General features: G+C 40.6%; 1 protein-coding gene across 4 annotated transcripts in view; it reads right to left on the reverse strand.

Annotated features, from left to right (window-relative positions):
* Positions 1–17,979, reverse strand: part of ABCB5 (ATP binding cassette subfamily B member 5) — a 70,636-nt gene that overhangs the window by 37,775 nt on the left and 14,882 nt on the right. For 3 of the 4 annotated variants that reach the window (XM_074945805.1, XM_074945804.1, XM_074945802.1), the window contains exons 3-12: positions 17,713–17,773; positions 17,093–17,243; positions 14,550–14,604; positions 12,834–13,025; positions 9,133–9,304; positions 5,434–5,558; positions 5,166–5,343; positions 3,512–3,625; positions 1,504–1,614; positions 763–888 (exon numbers count right to left, since the gene is read on the reverse strand). In XM_074945805.1, the coding sequence (XP_074801906.1) occupies positions 763–888; positions 1,504–1,614; positions 3,512–3,625; positions 5,166–5,343; positions 5,434–5,558; positions 9,133–9,304; positions 12,834–13,025; positions 14,550–14,604; positions 17,093–17,243; positions 17,713–17,773 (1,285 nt within the window). Of the gene's footprint in view, positions 1–762; positions 889–1,503; positions 1,615–3,511; positions 3,626–5,165; positions 5,344–5,433; positions 5,559–9,132; positions 9,305–12,833; positions 13,026–14,549; positions 14,605–17,092; positions 17,244–17,646; positions 17,774–17,979 lie in introns of all 4 variants that reach the window. The other variant, XM_074945803.1, reaches the window with a different exon arrangement.

The following is a 17,979-nucleotide window of genomic DNA, read 5'->3' on the forward strand; positions in this document are numbered from 1 at the left end:
TATGGCCCCTATCACCATAGCATGTGAACACCTCTAAAGTAGTTAAGCTTAAAAAACAATAGCCTCTCTCTCCTTTCATCACTTACTGTATTGAATACCATGAGCCCCCAGGTCCCTCTGAGGAGTGTAGATTTGCATAGCTAGATCTACTGGAGCTAGATATGAATAGCAGGTAGCAGGTGATTCAAACTGAGAGCTGGGGCCAGACTCATTGGCAAAGATCTGCCAGCAAAGGACAGATTGGTATTTAGATGGTCCCTCCTAAATAATAATTAAACATTGTATTTATTTCAATTCAAGACAATATCTACCCTCCACAGGAAATCCTATAAACAACACTGTTAAGCAAGTAGGCTACCAAATATGCAGGACACCAGCTAAGTGTGTGTTTGGGTGTTCTAAATCCAAGCCCAGCATCTGCAACAAATTCCTAATGTAAAGGGTGAGGCTGCTCAGAAGAGAAAACACTACAGTATTTAAAAAGCTTGCCAGTGATTTATATAACTTCCAAGTGATCCACTCTGAGGGTTGTAAGGTTCACTTTGTAAGAGTTAGACGTTTGTTAAATCTCCCAGCATCAGACGGGAGGAACAGCGGCTGATTGCTGCAAAATCTTTTGTATTACACTTGGTTGCAATAACCCCAACTTTGTGCTCCACTTGTCTCCTTTTGACTTGAGGACTTGTATAGCTAGAATTCTTTGTATATTACTATTTTAATACCTATATAAACAGTACTATGCTCTAGAATGGCTGTACTCACCACTCCTTCCTGTGGATCATAAAACCTCTGAAGCAGCTGGACCATCGTGCTCTTACCACATCCACTGCTTCCAACCAGTGACACCGTTTGTCCACAGTCAATTTTCAGAGTGAGACCTTTCAAAACCTTGCGGTAGTTAAAAAAACAAAATGTAGAACAATTTCAAATTAATGAGATTCTGTCACTAAATCCTGCCAGATTTATCCCTGCTACATTTTCAAAACCCATTCATTCCCATTGCAACTTCTGGCTCTGATCTTGTCTCATACCTCAACCCCTGGAACCTGCTCTTCCTGACACCTCATGTACTCTAATTTGCCCAGCATTCTGCAGCAAACAGTCATCTGCTGTCATGGTTCTGACCACATTCAGTCGCTCCTGAAGTCCTTCCATTGGCCTCCTGCTTCACATTCAAGCCCCTAGGCTCACCTTCAGGACCCTGCATAACTTTGCTCCTTCCAATCTCTCCTTCTTGTCCTTTTTAGAGGCCACACCTTTCTTGCCTCACTCAGCTCAAATGTTATATTGGTTAACAACCCCTTTTTACATTCTTTTCCATGCCTTCTTTTATGTTTCCTCTACACATGGAACTCAAGTCAACCTCCTGACTCCAATCTGCTGTGCTTCCATCCTATCCTCTAAAGCAGACAATTCTTTTAGTGTAATACACCAGTAATATGCCATATTTCAAGCTGTAGTCACTGTGACTACAACACAGCACAGAATAGGTGTTTCTCCTACCTGGACATCTGGTCTTGAAGGATAACTGAACTGTACATTATTAAATTCAAGTGTTCCCTTTATGTGATCAAGTTTGTGTCCATCTGAAGAAAAACTATCTATAGTGGGTTTCTGGGGAGTAGAAAAAAATTAAAAGTCAAGCAAAAAATTTACAAATGCAGAATTGAGGGAGGGAGATATCATTATAGCCTGAATATTTCATATTTTTATTCTACCGTTTAAAACATCTTCCACACCACACCTGTTTTAGCATTGGGTAGTTGCAATCCAAAGGTATGTCTACACTACAAAATTAGGTCGAATTTATAGAAGTCTTTTTTTAGAAATCGTTTTTATATATTCGAGTGTGTGTGTCCCTACAGAAAATGCTCTAAGTGCATTAAGTGCATTAACTCGGCGGAGTGCTTCCACAGTACCGAGGCAAGCGTCGACTTCCGGATTGTTGCACTGTGGGTGGCTATCCCACAGTTCCCGCAGTCTCTGCTGCCCATTGGAATTCTGGGTTGAGATCCCAATGCCTGATGGGGCCAAAACATTGTCGCGGGTGGTTCTGGGTACATGTCGTCAGGCCCCCCTTCCCTCCCTCCCTCCGTGAAAGAAAGGGCAGACAATCGTTTTGTGCCTTTTTTCCTGGGTTACCCGTGCAGATGCCATACCACGGCAAGCATGGAGCCCGCTCAGCTCACTGTCACCATATATCTCCTGGGTGCTGGCAGACGTGGTACTGCATTGCTACACAGCAGCAGCAACCCATTGCCTTATGGCAGCAGACGGTACAGTAGGACTGGTAGCCGTCATCGTCATGTCCGAGGTGCTCCTGGTCGCCTCTGTGAGGTCGATCAGGAGCATCTGGGCAGACATGGGCGCAGGGACTAAATTTGGAGTGACCTGATCAGGTCATTCTCTTTAGTCCTGCAGTCAGTCCTACTGAACCACCTTATGGTGAGCAGGCAGGCAATACGGATTGCTAGCAGTCCTCTTGTACCATCTTCTGCCGGACAGGCAAGAGATGAGGATGGCTAGCAGTCCTACTGTACCAACTTCTGCCGAGCAGCCATGAGATGTGGATGGCATGCAGTCCTTCTGCACCGTCTGCTGCCAGCCAAAGATGTAAAAGATAGATGGAGTGGATCAAAACAAGAAATAGACCAGATTTGTTTTGTACTCATTTGCAACCCCCCCCCCCCTCCTCTAGGGGACTCATTCCTCTAGGTCACACTGCAGTCACTCACAGAGAAGGTGCAGCAAGGTAAATCTAGCCATGTATCAATCAGAGGCCAGACCAACCCGCTTGTTCCAATAAGAACAACAACTTAGGTGCACCATTTCTTATTGGAACCCTCCGTGAAGTCCTGCCTGAAATACTCCTTGATGTAAAGCCACCCCCTTTGTTGATTTTAACTTCCTGTAAGCCAACCCTGTAAGCCATGTCGTCAGTCGCCCCTCCCTGCGTCAGAGCAACGGCAGACAATCGTGCATCTGAGTTGAGAGTGCTGTCCAGGGCAGTCACAATGGAGCACTCTGGGATAGCTCCCGGAGGCCAATACCGTCAAATTGTGTCCACAGTACCCCAAATTCGACCCAGCAAGGCCGATTTAAGTGCTAAGCCATTGTCAGGGGTGGAGTAAGGAAATCAACTTTAAGAGCCCTTTAAGTCGAAATAAAGGGCTTCATCGTGTGGATGGGTGCAGGTTTACATCGATTTAATGCTGCTAAATTCGACCTAAAGTCCTAGTGTAGACCAGGGCTAAGGCTGGCTGCCATAGTTACTTTGCTTTGGTAACTGCATTCTATTTGTAATTTCCTTTGAAGAGCTTGAACATCATGTTTCTTTCTAAGCCAGTTTGGTCTTTTTCCATTTGGCAAACACTAATTTTTTCCTCCTTTATTTTTCAATGGAATTTACCATGGCTTTTTTGTATTACTACCTTATTTTTCTATTGGCATAGTTAGTGCTCTCATACAAGATAATAGCTCATTTATGAAGACAGGGTAGAAGGATCCATACCTGATCAATTATCTTGAAAACTTTAAAGGCAGCTCCTCTAGCAATAGAGAAAGTTTCAAAGTGTGGTGCTGCTGTGCCCAGGCAATAACTACTAAAAGTTACGCAGAAGAAAACCTAGAGAAAGAAGATGATGAAAACCATGCTGAAAACAAATCAATAATTAAAGGCTGGTCCTACAGTCTTGATTTAGGCAACACTCCCACTTATGACCATTGGAGCTATGCCTCAGAAAAGACCGCAGGATCAGCCCCAGCATTGGTATGTCATTCACAAGATATTCCTAAGTATCAAAAGAATTAAGTTTAAACCTTGGAATGCCAGCACAATACCTTATAGTCTGAACAATAGAAACTGAGAAGGATTTTTGGCAAAATTCTATGGAATTTCTACATGACAGAAAGAAAAGGACTATTTTTGTTTTCTATTCTACTTGTCTCTTTTGTAGTATATTTTAACACCAAATATTATTAAAAATACAAAAAGGTCATTCAAAAATATTTACTGGTTTATGAAAGTGAATGGCCTTTACCTCTGCTAGATCATGTTTTACAGAAAACTCAGAAAACCCGCAAACCACACTGCGAAAGTCCAACATATCTTTAGCTGACTACACCATAAACCTCACTATTACTCTGAGTTTTAAGGCAATCAGAAAATAAAGTTTCAATTTCCCAAACAATTAAAAACTCCACATAGTCAAACTTTCAACTTTAGTCTATAGAATATCTTTCAAATGAATAGAAACACAAGATGTGAGGAGTATATACAGCCACCCTACCTAATAGTTGATCACATAATTTGTGAGGAAGAATCTATTAGGCAAATTTCACCTCCTCTTCTGTTTGTGGAATATCCATAAACAGATTATGATTTTCTCTAATTTGTTAGTTATTTTAAATTGTCCGATTACATTTTCAATTAACTTCATTTACTGCTATTTGGTTGTGACTGGTCATATTGTCGCATGGTATTGTTTCTGATCTCTGACTGCAATTATTATAATCCTTGTGTCTAGTGTGAATGCTTCTGGAAAGTAAATTTAACATTCATCTTCTATGCACATTTGTGCTGGTAAAGCAAACTGCATGAATGTTCATTGAAAACAAACACAGAAGAGATGCAAATATGGCAGAGACAAATTTTTATATAAATTCAAACTAATACCATGAAAGAAATCACTATTTGCCTCATTCTATTAGATAAGCATGTTAGCTGAAACAGCTATGACTGTGAAGTGCAAAACCAGGTAGATTTAAGTCATCTTTATTTGACCTCAGAGTGAACACTTCACTGAGAAGAATGGGGGAAAATTTTACATCTGCTTTGTTGTTACATTAAAAAGACAACAGCAAACCAGTTATGTTGTGAAGATTCTCTTCTACCTATCTAAATTCTTATATTAGTGCCCATTATCCCGGTATCCAAACACAACTTCACAACCAAAAGGGCAAGGAACTTAATTTTAACTTATATTTTACAGAACACATCTAACTCTGCAGGAAGTTAAAGAAAGAACCCAGCTCCTGAACAGTTGTGGATTCTCCATACATATGATATTTCTTGTCCCTGCTTATAGCCAACATATAGACTCAGCATCACCTTCACAATGAAGTTAGTTAGTAGAAAGACACAGACGTTAAAATATGACACTTACAGCTAGGACAGTCCCAATGGAATAGCCAGTATTCTCATCAAGAATTAAGGTAGTTCCATACCAAAACCCAAGCCCGTAGCATCCATTTATAATTAGATACAAAAAACCAACAGACAGTTTAGAAGCAATAGCCTTTTTTATACCAAGGTTTTTCGCTTCTCCTAGTTTACTTGTATATCTGTTAAAAAGACAAACATATATGTTAGTCATTGTGGCTGCAGACAAAGTCATAAATTAAAAAAGTCATTAACTATTGAGAGAGTCAGACCTGTTGATTTCCTTCTCTTGTCCTCCAAAGGCTACAACAGTTCGCACTGATGACAGGACTTCTTCTGCTACTGCACCTGCTTTGGCATAGGCTGTTAACTCCTTACTGGTTAATGTGATGATCATCTACAGTCAATGGGAGCAGAATGAAGTGAACTTCACAGACAAATCGAGAATAGCTCTATACCTCATGTTTATTATGTTACTCCAGCAGGTCAAAGTGGCAGATCTCTCTGAGCTCAGAACTGCCAGATTCACAATGATCTTTAGAAGTGCTTCCTGGGGCACTATTCTGCGTCTGAGCAAGTATCCAATCTTACAGATACTACCATGCAGATGTAAGTATGCACTATCTCAATAATGTTTACAGAATTGGACCTGTAGGAAGCATTTTAAATGCTATTCCATATGTACAGAACTTGTTGTGGAATAGATCTTAGAAGCATAAAGATCTGAGATCTTATAAACTCTGTCCCAGCAGTCTACTAGACCTTTCTAAACAGGATGAGTGCAGGGATGTTCATTAATTGGGATTCCCAACACCACACCTGGAGACCTTGCTCTGGGCCAGGTGAGGCCAGGAGAAAAATGCTAGGCCCAGAGGGGTTTTTTTGGGGGAGGGCTATTGAATCTTCTCAACTTCATTTATACATTTTAAGATATCAAAAGACAATGTTAAAATAATAAAGTCATGTGTTTAGGAGGACCACTACTTGTTACAAATAATCTGTTACTGAGACTGTGAAGTCTTTGGGACAGGGACTATCTTTTTGTTGTGTGCGCGCGCGCAACACCGAGTAGTGTGGTGTCATGATACTGTTGTGGCCTCTAGGTGCTACTGCAAACCTACTACCATCACTGACAATACAAGAAAACTGAGACTAAGAAATATACCTAATTCCCTTAAATATATCTTTTTCAGGCTAAATATTAAAAAAAAAAAATTTTTTTTTTTTTACTCCAGATTCAAACTTACTACTGGAGCTGCTCAGAAATTTTTCAACAGAAAAGATTCATTGAAGCGGAACCTTTTCGGAAACGTATTGGCTTCAACCAAGCTTTTGCCCAGAATGTTTCTCAGGTCCAGAATGGGATTTCTGGTGAAAATGAGAGAGCACCCAGAATAGCCAGTGGTTAGGCACTCAGCAGGGATGTGGGAAACTTATGTTCAAATCCTTGCTCCGAATCAGGGCAGGGACTTGAACCTATAGTTTCTACATCACAGATGAGTACCCTAACCACCTGGCTATTGGCTGTTCTGTTCTACTTTAAAAAAAAAACCTGAAAGGTCTCAGTTTTGTCCTGTTGCAGAACAAAAATAAATGTTGAAACTTCAGAATGGAATTCTTATTTTCCAGCCAGCCCTACTCACCGTCACCTACATCCTTAAATCTCTCAGTTTGGTCAAGGGGAAGAGAGATAATAAGGTAGAATATCCTCTTGGGAATTAAGTTTATATGTAAACTGTCTCAGAGCTGCTAAGCAAAAAGTGACTACATTCAGCTATTAGCAGGGGCGGGCAGGTTTGTATAATTTTTGGTGGTCCCCAGAACAGGTCCAAGTCCTGCCCCCCAACACCTGCTTTGTAAGCCGATATATATTTAAAAAAATAATTTAAAAATGTGAGGGCTCTGGGGTGGGGCTGGTGATGAGGGGTTCACGATGCAGGAGGAGGCTCAGGGCTGAGGCAGAGTGTTAGGGTGTCAGGGGATGAGGGTTCTGGCTGGGGCTGGGGCTGAGGGGTTTGGGAGAGGCTCAGGGGTATGGCAGAGGGTTGGAGTGCAGGGGGAGCGGGCTCTGGGGTGGGGCAGGGCTGGGGATGAGGAGTTTGGGGTGCAAGCAGGTTGCCCCGGGCCTGGGGCCAGAGAGGAGGACTCCCCCCAGCCCTTTCCCCGCCGACAGCAGCGAGCTCCGGGGAAAGGGCCCCCCATTCTCCCCCGGCAGCACACTCACCTCGCACCACTGTCACTGCACATGCTCCTAGGGCCCCTCTCAGGTCCAGGAAGCCCCCTCGCCTTCCCTGTGGTGGGTGCTGGTGGGGAGGGGGGCTACCATCACATATTTACCTCCTCCCCTGCTGCTGCCCCTCACTGTAGCCTCACTGGGGGAAGCAAGTGGGGGCCGAGGGACACTCGGGAGAGGTGTGCGGGGGTGGCAGGTAGGGCCGGGGGAGAGACCCAGCCCCAAACATTGGTGGAGCTGGGCCCTTGGGCCCTGAATATTGCTGAAGTCCGGACACCACGGGCCCATATAAGTCGCCGCCCCTGGCTGTTAGGAGTCAGAGTATCAGTTCATACACTGATAATCTAGAACATTCTAAAAATGTCAAAAATTAACAGCTCGAGAGGTCTGGGAATAACAGGAAGGAAAGTGGCACAAGACAATTATGCTGCTTATAGTTTTCAAAGTTTTCGATGAATTTTGGGGTCAGAGACAGGATAATATTTGCAAATTGGGTATCAAACTGGGTATTTTATCTCATGGCAAGGCAGCGAAGTATATATTGTAGATGAGACAGAGGTGAGAATAATAGCTGGAATGGGCATCTGAGCTTGTTTTAGGGATCCATCCTGCCATAGGTTACACACTTCAAAGAGGATATGGGTTCATATCCTAATGCAGGATCAGGCCTGAGTGGTTGACTCAGCACTAAATCATGTGGCCTTAAGACCCATCTTTATTTATTTCTGTCCTACTGCTAACAATTCCATCATCTCAAGCCATTTTGTTATGTCTTTAAGCATCTGGATTCCAGCACTGCCTTCAATAAGGACCCGACTGGGTGGATTTGAGACTTATTTTTTTGACTCTGAAATTTAACTGGGTTTAAGCACATTAAACCGGCTGTAGATTATACAAATTTACATGTCATACATGATGTGCTCTGTACATGTGATCAATAGCTATCCTGTGTTTGTATCTCTTGTCTGAGAAGTTAAACTTCTCTAGTTATGTTAATCATTGAAATCTGACATTGTTACCCATATTGTATGTGATTCAAAGCCATCCAAAGTATGACATGTATTAGAGTAAATAAATGGCCCTGAGCATGTGTTAGCTGCTTATTGTCTCAGAGTTTTCTTTTATCACTCTAATAAATGAATAAAACCTACTAGATTTGCCTTTGAGATATAGTGAAAGTCAGATCGTTGTTAGAATAAGTATCTAATCCAAACGTAGTAATCAGTAGTAATCATTGCTAGGAGAATCGTTCTCTTTCCTATCATCTTCTGATGAGCCTAGTGGAAGCTTTTTTGTTATTAATAAGACAACAGTGTTTCTCTCGATAATTTACTTGTTAAAATGAAGAGATTTTCATCTCCAGTTTCTCCATTTTTAAAGATAAAATGATTTGAACTGGCCTAAATATATCTATGTACCTGTCTATCTGTGCAAAAGAAAAAATTTTTTTTTTTTTTTTAATCAGGCATTTTTCTTTTCTTTTCATGAACCACACCCTTAGGAATTGTGAGCAGCCTATTCCTACTAAAGGAAAGTTAACACAAAGTGTAATTAGGTAATTTAGAGACCAAAATGTACATTTATTCACACATAAGAATGAAGTCACAGGATTTCACCAGTGGAAATCTGAGCTTTATGGTAACTGTAATTTTGGCAAGCATATAGCAAAACCGGTTTCCATGAAATTCCCTTTTCCCAAGAAATTTGTTACGTATTAAATCTTTAAAATCTTGCCTACCTTAGAACAAAATGCTGCTGATAATACTATGAGGGGGCTTGTGGACAGGATCACAAGTGTAAGTTTCCATCCCTTCACAAAGCCAATCACTATGCCTACTGTGAATGTTGACATATTCTGAAATAGCTGAGCGACTTTGTCTCCAATGCCATCATTGATTTTATTAATGTCTCTAAGGGGGAAAAAAAAAGCAATTTTTTCAGCTGAAGATAATATAGATATTACTCTAAACTATCTCTCTCTCTCATTTTTATTAGGGCTGTCAAGTGGTTAAAAATTATTTGACATTAATCATGCTGTTAAATCAGGGATCAGCAACCTTTGGCACACAGCCCGTCAGAGAAAGCCACTGGCAGGCCGGGATGGTTTGTTTACCTGCAGTGTCTGCAGGTTCGGCCAATCGCAGCTCCCACTGGCCGCAGTTTGCCATTCTAGGCCAATGGGGGCTGTGGAAAGCGGCAGCCAGTACATCCCTCAGCCCACGCCACTTCCCGCAGCCCCCATTGGCCTGAAACGATGAACTGCTGCCAGTGGGAACTGCGATTGGCCAAACCTGGAGATGCTTCAGGTAAACAAACCGTCCTGGCCCACCAGCAGCTTTCCCCGACGGGCCACATGCCAAAGGTTGCCGATCCCTGTGTTAATAGAATACCATTTACTTAAATATTTTTGGATGTTTTCTACATTTTCAAATCTATTCATTTCAATTACAACACAGAATACAAAGTGTACAGTGCTCACTTTATATTCTCAATTACAAATATTTGCACTGTAAGAAAACAAAATAAATGGTATTTTTCAATTCACCTCATACAAGTACTGTAGTGCAATCTCTGTCATGAAAGTTGACCTTAGAATGTAGAATTATGTACAAAAATAAATTCATTCAAAAACAAAACAATGTAAAACTTTAGAGCCTACAAGTCCACTCAGTCCTACTTCTTGTTCAGCCAATTGCTCAGACAAACAAGTCTGTTTACATTTGCAGAAGATAATTCTGCCCAATTCTTGTTTACAATATCACCTGAAAGTGAGAACAGGCGTTTGCATGGCACTTTTGTAGCCAGCATTACAAGGTATTTGCGTGCCAGATATGCTAAACATTCAAATGTCCCTTCATGCCTTGGTCACCAATCCAGAGTACATGCTTCCATGCTGATGACATGTCAAAAAATGTGTTAATTAAATTTATGACCAAACTCCTTGGGGAAGAATTGTATGTCCCCTGCTCTGTTTTATCCACCTTCTGCCTATATTTCATTTTATAGCAGTCTCTGATGATGACCCAGCACATGTTGTTCATTTTAAGAACACTTTCACTGCAGATTTGACAAAACACAGAGGGTACTGATGTGAGATTTCTAAAAATAACTACAGCACTTGACCCAAATGTTTAAGAATCTGAAGTGCCATCCAAAATCTGAGGGATGAGGTGTGGAGCATGCCTTTAGAAATCTTAAAAGAGCAATACTCTGATGTGGAAACTACAGAACCCGAACCACCAAAAAAGAAAATCAACCTTCTGACTCAGATGATGAAAATGAACATGCTTTGGTCCATACTGCTTTGGATCATAATTGAGCAGACCCCATTATCAGCATGGACGCATGTCCTCTGGAATGGTGGCTGAAGCATGAAGGGACATATGAATCTTTAGCACATCTGGCACGTAAATATCTTGCGATGCCAGCTACAACAGTGCCATGTGAAAGCCTGTTCTCACTTTCAGGTGACATTGTAAAAAAGAAGCAGGTAGCATGATCTCCTGCAAATGTAAACAAACTTGTTTGTCTGAGTGATTGGCTGAACAAGAAGCAGGACTTGAGTGGACTTGTAGGTTTCAAAGTTTTACATAACTGCACTCAAAAACAAAACAATGTAACAAAAAAATCTACATTTGTAAGTTACACTTTCATGATAAAGAGATTGCATGACACTATTTGTATGAGGTGAACTGAAAAATACTATTTCTTTTATCATTTTTACAGTGCAAATATTTGTAATAAAAATACAAAGTGAGCACTGTACATTTTGTATTCTGTATTTTAATTGAAATAAACATATTTGAAAATGTAGAAAAACGTCCAAAATATTTAATAAATTTCAATCAGCATTCTATTGTTAAACAGTGCGATTAAAACTGCAATTAATTTTTTGAGTTAATTGCGTGAGTTAACTGATTAAAATCGACAGCCCTAATTTTTATATATACACATTTTGTAGCACAGTATTTATTATTACTGTTACCCCTTTTGGCCCAAGTGGCTAGCCAAAAATTTGGGGTCTTGCAGATTTTCAATTTATCCTCCTAACTGGAACAATGGAGTCAACTACCTTTGATGCAATCTTGTTTATTTGCAAGGAATGTACAAAGTAATCCTCCACAACACTTACGTACATGCTTAATTTTAAGCATGTGAGTAATCCCATTAACTTCAGATAGAGTTAAGCACATGAGTGTCTGCAGGATCAGGGCTGAGGTCAGGCAGATATCTAATAATTTGATTTATTTATTACCCTATCACAGTTTGTGAGTGCACTTTACAAGACTTAAGGTTGCGTCTGCTCATATTTCCTGTAATACGGGGGAAAAAAGAGTACCCTAGGCTCTTTGTCGTTAAAGCTGTAGTCGACAAGTTCAGATCTCAGGCCTGGTCTACGCCTAAAAACTTCAGCTGACCCAGCTACCTTGCTCAGAGCTGTGAAAAATTTCACACTCCTGGGAGAGATAGTTAAGACAGCCTATGCCTTGGTGTAGACACTGCTAGGATGACAGAAGAAATCTTTCATTAGCCTAGCAACTGCCTCAAGGGGGTGAATGAAAAATAGTGATGGAAAAACCCCTTCTGCCGCTGCAGCAAAGGTCTGCACCACACTAAGGGTAACAGCAGCACTGCAGACATTCCCTCAGTTACATTAGTGTAAATTCAGAGTAACTCAAGTGAAGGCAAGAGTTACTCTTAATTCCCAGTGGTGAAACTGATGGCAGTATTAGCCCACAAAATACCTGTATAAAGGCCCATTTTACACAGGTGTAGCCTATTAGTCCCCACTCAGCCCCAGTTTAGTCACTACTAAATAGTTGCGCCCAGCAAAATGTTCTTAATGCAAACAAGGCTTAACTGTCCAGCATTAGAGCTGGGTGAATATTTTCTGGTTGAATGAATCAATTTGGCAATTCAGGTTGAATTTGGTGAATACTTTTAGGTGAATACAATATTAAAAAAAAAAAAAAAAAAAAAAGTCAAAAAGGTTCATTCTGACATTTTCCAAACAAAATGTTTCAACTTTTCATTTAGAAATACTGTTTTGTTTAGAAATTTAGTTAGATTGGTTAAACTCAGGTTTTTTTTCTGGTTGAACAAAATGTTTCATTTGACCAGAAATGGTTTTTTTTCTTCATTTTGGCAACCAAAAAAAATAATCAGTTTTTCTTTGACATGAAATTATTTTTCTCCTCAGATTTTTTGTTTTGACCACGGAAGCAAAAAAACAAAAAACAAACCCAAACCATTTGCTCTTCTCTATCCAGAATTTCACATTCAGGGGAAATATATACAGCTCAGCCACAAGAACAAAGAGAAATGCTCTCAGAAGGCTTAAAAACTGACTACGGATACGGTTCTGCAATCTCTACCCACTGGGACTACTTGAGGGCTGCAGTACAGGGCCCCAAACAAACAAAATACAAAGACTCTTACTCAGTCAGACGTGTGTTAAGCTCTCCACTATTACTGCTATCGAACCAGCTGAGTTCCTGTCCAAGAATTGCATGGAAGAAAGTTTTTCTTATTTTCTTTGTCTGCCTTGCTGCTGCCAAAACCCAAAACGAAATCTGTAGGTAGCCAAACACTAAGGCAGTCACTCCAATTCCGACATAATATAAAGCGAACCTTAAAAAAAAAAAAAAAAAAAAAAAAGTATTTTAAGTTGTGGCAACTTGGAAGAAAGGGAACTTGGTTATTGTTATAAATAAAAAGGTAATATAATTTTGCATCTAAGGTTATGTCTACACTACTGCTTATGTCACCAAAACTTATGTCACTCAGAGGTGTGAATATTCCACTCCCGAGCGACATACTTACTCTGACATAAGTCCCAGTGTGCACAGCGCTGTATCCATAGCTTATGCCAGTCTCAGGAGTGTTTTTATTATGCCGATGGGAGAGAGCTCTCCTGTCGGTATAGAGCATCTTCACCACACACACTGCAGTGGCGAAACTGTACCAGCACAGCTGCAGCGCTATATGTGTAGACATGGCCTAAGGGTTTCACTGCAAAATCCCAAATTCCTGTGGCAATGTTAACCACAGACATTTATCTAGCAAAAGCTGAGGCCTGATTCCTTCACAGTGGTATAACTCCACTCAACTCCGTGCAAGTGTGAGCAGAATTAGGCCTCTGATATGCAGATAATATTGCTGTCCCCTGGCTGCGTGGTGATTGATTTCAGGGCTTTGCAGCAGGTCAGTTTCTGTTGTTGGAGAGAAGTTGATGTCTGGGAGTCAGGTCTGATGTAATTTGTTCATTTACGCTATAAAAATGATGCTATCTACACGCGTAGGTGAGATTTGTGGTTCTTATACAGAGGCAGACTCCACCTGTCACAACGAGCTCTGGAAACCCCAGCTCAGTCACCACATCCACTCCCAACCACTAGGAACAACTGCTTCCTTTGCTGTTCCTACAGGTCTTCCCCCTCCTTCCCCGCCCCCCCAGTTAAGCAGCGCTTTCTCCTCTTGGCTGCCCTACATCACCCTCCAGTCAGGAGCTGGAAGGGCAGCAGTAGATTCACCCTCAACAGACTCACCACTCTGTCCTCTGCTGACCTCTCACTGCTCAGCTGATTCCGCACAATACACATTGTAAATCTAAGAGCCTATTACTGTTTGATCAGAATTCCTTTCTTTTTCTGCACTGAAGATTAAAACCTTTTCATCATCGTTATGGAAAAGGCCAATAAAAATGTTACATCTTCAGAGGCTAAGGAGTTTAAAAGGCTATTCATTACTTCACAATTCTACATGAAGCTCCTGAAATCCCATCATTTGCTCTCCATGGCACTCAGCTATTTCTTCCCATTCTGTCACTTCCATCAGCTTTACACCAGAGTAACTCCAATCAATGCAGCTGGAGTTATCCCTGATTTACAGCAACATGTGAGAGCAGAGAATCAGGTTCATTCATTTTATTTTATTCATGAGGTAAAATGGTTGGGACAGAAGTGAAAGTAGTCATGGGGATATAATTCAATACAGCAGATAAGTCTGGTTCTCTCAGCTATAGGAAAGGTAATGAATAACAACTTCTATCTAATGCTATTAACTATCTCCACTGACAGTTTACTTAGAGTCTGTATCTGTTGTACCCTTAACAGCTGTTAATCAACCCAAAGTTAATAATTACTTTGAACTTACTCTGTCATTTGCTCTTCAAAAGGCACTTGTGACTGACTGCAGTTCACTGAACTTGCTGAAAAAAAAAAAAAGATGTTTAAAAGTTATGTAAGTTTTTAGAGAGACAAGGTGGGTGAGGTAATGTTTTTATTGGACCAGCTTCTATTGGTAAGACCAACAAGCTTTCAAGCTTACACAGAGCAGGCCTGAAGAAGAGCTCTGGGTAAATTCAAAAGCTTGTATTGGACAAGCTTGGTGAGAGAGACAAGATATTACCTCACCCACCTCATCTCTAATATCTTGATATCAAGATATAGTGTTTAATTTGTAACAAAAGAGGTGCTAGGGCTCAAGCAATTTTTTTTTTTTTACATTCATAACTGACGTGGCAAATCCAGAGGTGCTGAGATTATGAAGTGCCAAGTCTAGAGATTCCAGGGCTCAGACCTGGCACAAAAATTAAGCACTGCCAACACGGCTACACCACCACCACATACAACAATGTAAGTTGTTAATTATTTTCTGTTTCTCCACACCAGTATGTGTTGTGACAACATGCAGTATCATTTCATTTATTACAACATTCCACTGAAATTGAAAGTTGCAGCATACCTGCTATGCCCATTTAAATTATTTTGTGCCTGACATACAGGCCTGGTGTGTTAATCAGCAGCAAAGAGGTTAAACTCAGTAACTGTCACATTATCATGTCACCATTAAAATTATATGCCTGTGTTTCACTTACATGTAGATTTCGGCATCCCCCCACCCCCTCATGCTCAAAAGCGACACTGAATAGCTGAAAATAATCACACAACCATATTCATTAAAAACACTTAGGCAGGGTAATACTTTTTAGCCCAGATTTATCCAGTTTACATCTACTTTTGCCTGCATAAGCTAAGATGGTGGTTGTTTATAAGGTAAAACGTAAGCTCTAAAAACACCTTTAAAACATCAGAAATGTCAAGTCTTGTCTTCTCTGTCTTACTGGAGTATACATTAGATAGCCAGAGGGCTGAAGGTCTCGCTGCCCTCAATTGAAGAGGCACCCATGTTGAATCTCCTATGGAGAGACCTTTTCTTCTCCCAACTGTTTCTCAGACCTTTGAGTTACACAGGTGTTTTTGTTTATATCGGATTAAAATTCCTCCCTCCTTAGTTGCTCAGGTTTCCCCCGATATAATAATCCCACTAATTCTGTAGGCATCATAGAGTCTCTCCAGGCTACGGGGGTAAACACCACCTGAATTTCTAAAATAACACAGCAAACAGAAAAAATGTGCATCTTTTTTTAAAAAAGGAGAGCACAAGAAAGGGAAAACTCCCTTTCAGGCTACTGTACGTTGCTGGTGACCTTCTGGTTCTGAGAACCATAAAAATAAAAGGCTATTATTTATAATTAGAATTAAATGAGTTTACAAAGCACAAACCAACGGATCACTATCTACTCCGGGGATGGCTTTTCCCCGCATTGTCTGGATTCCCCGGTAGCAAAGAGCTCTTAGAAGTCTTGTTGCCATGGGCTACGTGCTCTGCCCTTCTCTTCTCTTTGAGGGTGATAGAAGCCACTGAGGGAAGTAAATGCCCCCTTCCCCCCTGCTTCCGTGCTCCCCATCCCAGCTCTGCCTTTTTTCACTGTCCTCTACCTGTACAAATGAAGTGGGGAGAGAGGGCAGTCCTTCCAGACCCATGGTTATAACATTAAGTTACCGAGCACCATCAACCTGAATAAAGTAGAGCAGAAGCCTTTATTTCCATAGGCAACACAGCTAGTGATATCTTGAAGAATACTAATGGGTCACCACTATCTGTAAAAAAAAAAAAAGGAGTACTTGTGGCACCTTAGAGACTAACCAAAGGAAGATGATGTCTGTCTATATCTGTACAAGTTTTTTCATGCAGTTGATAGATTTCCACTCCATACGGCTAAATGCAGTGAGTCTCTATCAACTGCATGAAAAAACTTGTACAGATACAGTTAGTCTCTAAGGTGCCACAAGTACTCCTTTTTTTTTGTGAATACAGACTAACACGGCTGTTACTCTGAACACTATCTGTAGAGCACATCAAGGAGAATAGTGGGATAGGAATTTATTAAAACTAGTAACTCTTCTACATAAGCATTTTTTCAGGAAGACACTGCCCATTGTTGTAAGGTGGAACCGTCCCTGTGCAGAGGCCTGCAACACCGCTTAGGTCCTCTCAAGGACTATTAAGCCTTATGTGAGATTTGTAGCGAGGGATGAATTTCACCTATAAAACGAATGGCCATGATGAGTGAAGTTTAAACATATAAAAGAAACTGAAGAAATCTACTAAGTTTACATGAAGACTTACTACTTCCCAAACTTTTCTCTAAGATAAGGATGATCATTACTTAGCCATGAAAATACCCACATATCCAAGCTGTGCTACGGGAATAAAAAGAAAACAGACAAATTAGACTTACTTTTAGCCCTTCCTTTCACAGGAAAGCTAAGGTGATCATAAGGAAATAAATGGGTGAGGAACATATCATGAACAAAAGCAAAATAAAGAAAGTATATGAACAGTTTCCTTACGTAAACTCTCCTCGGATATACAACCACTCACAAAACTGTCGCTCATTTCACCAAAAACCAGTGACATCAGAGGAAGGCAAACGCCATTCAGCACTGCTGCTATTGTTCCAAATATCATAAGAGTTATATCCAGCCCGTCTGCATATCGAAACTGATGGGAATCAGTAAAAGAAGTAAATATCAGATTATTTTACTCAGTGGAAACCAGTATGACTTCCTGGTTGTTTGAAAGTTAATAAAATAAACTATTTACAATAAAATGTAAGGAAGTTAATGCTCTGATTCTTTTAACATTAGAACAGTATTTTGGATTATATGTCATATCATCATCAATGGAAATATAAAAGAGGTATAGAAAAGTTCAAGTGGCTTCTCTCCTATGTTACCCTGTGTGGTGAAATGCCTACAGATGGCATTAGGAGTGCTCATATGCATGGAGAGCAGCATTTGTAATTAGTTGTTACAGAGTTAACTACAATTCTAAAGCAGCTGACGGACAAAAATGAATGTAACAAACCTGGAATAACATGATTTTGGAAGAAATGAAAACTCACATTTCACTGCATGTGTACTAGACCAACATGTAGTTACTATCATTACAAGTTTGTATTCTTGCTTACAATTGTGATTGGACCAACGATTTCAGGTGGTTTGCTTTTTTCTTCTTTTTCTTTGTGTCTGCTGAAAGATAGAAATTAAACACGGAACACAAGGTTGGCACAAATATGTACAACATTTTACTTCCTAGCTATCTTATGTACTTATATAGCCCCCATTGCCATAAGTAAGCGGGGGAATAGTCCCGCTCTTGTGGGGAACTTTCCTGGCTTCTGTGCTACCCCGGTGAAGTGGGCTAGCGAAAGGATCTGAGTCCTCGCTCCCACTTC

Source organism: Natator depressus, chromosome 2 (assembly GCF_965152275.1).
Source record: "Natator depressus isolate rNatDep1 chromosome 2, rNatDep2.hap1, whole genome shotgun sequence".
Lineage (NCBI taxonomy): Eukaryota > Metazoa > Chordata > Testudines > Cheloniidae > Natator > Natator depressus.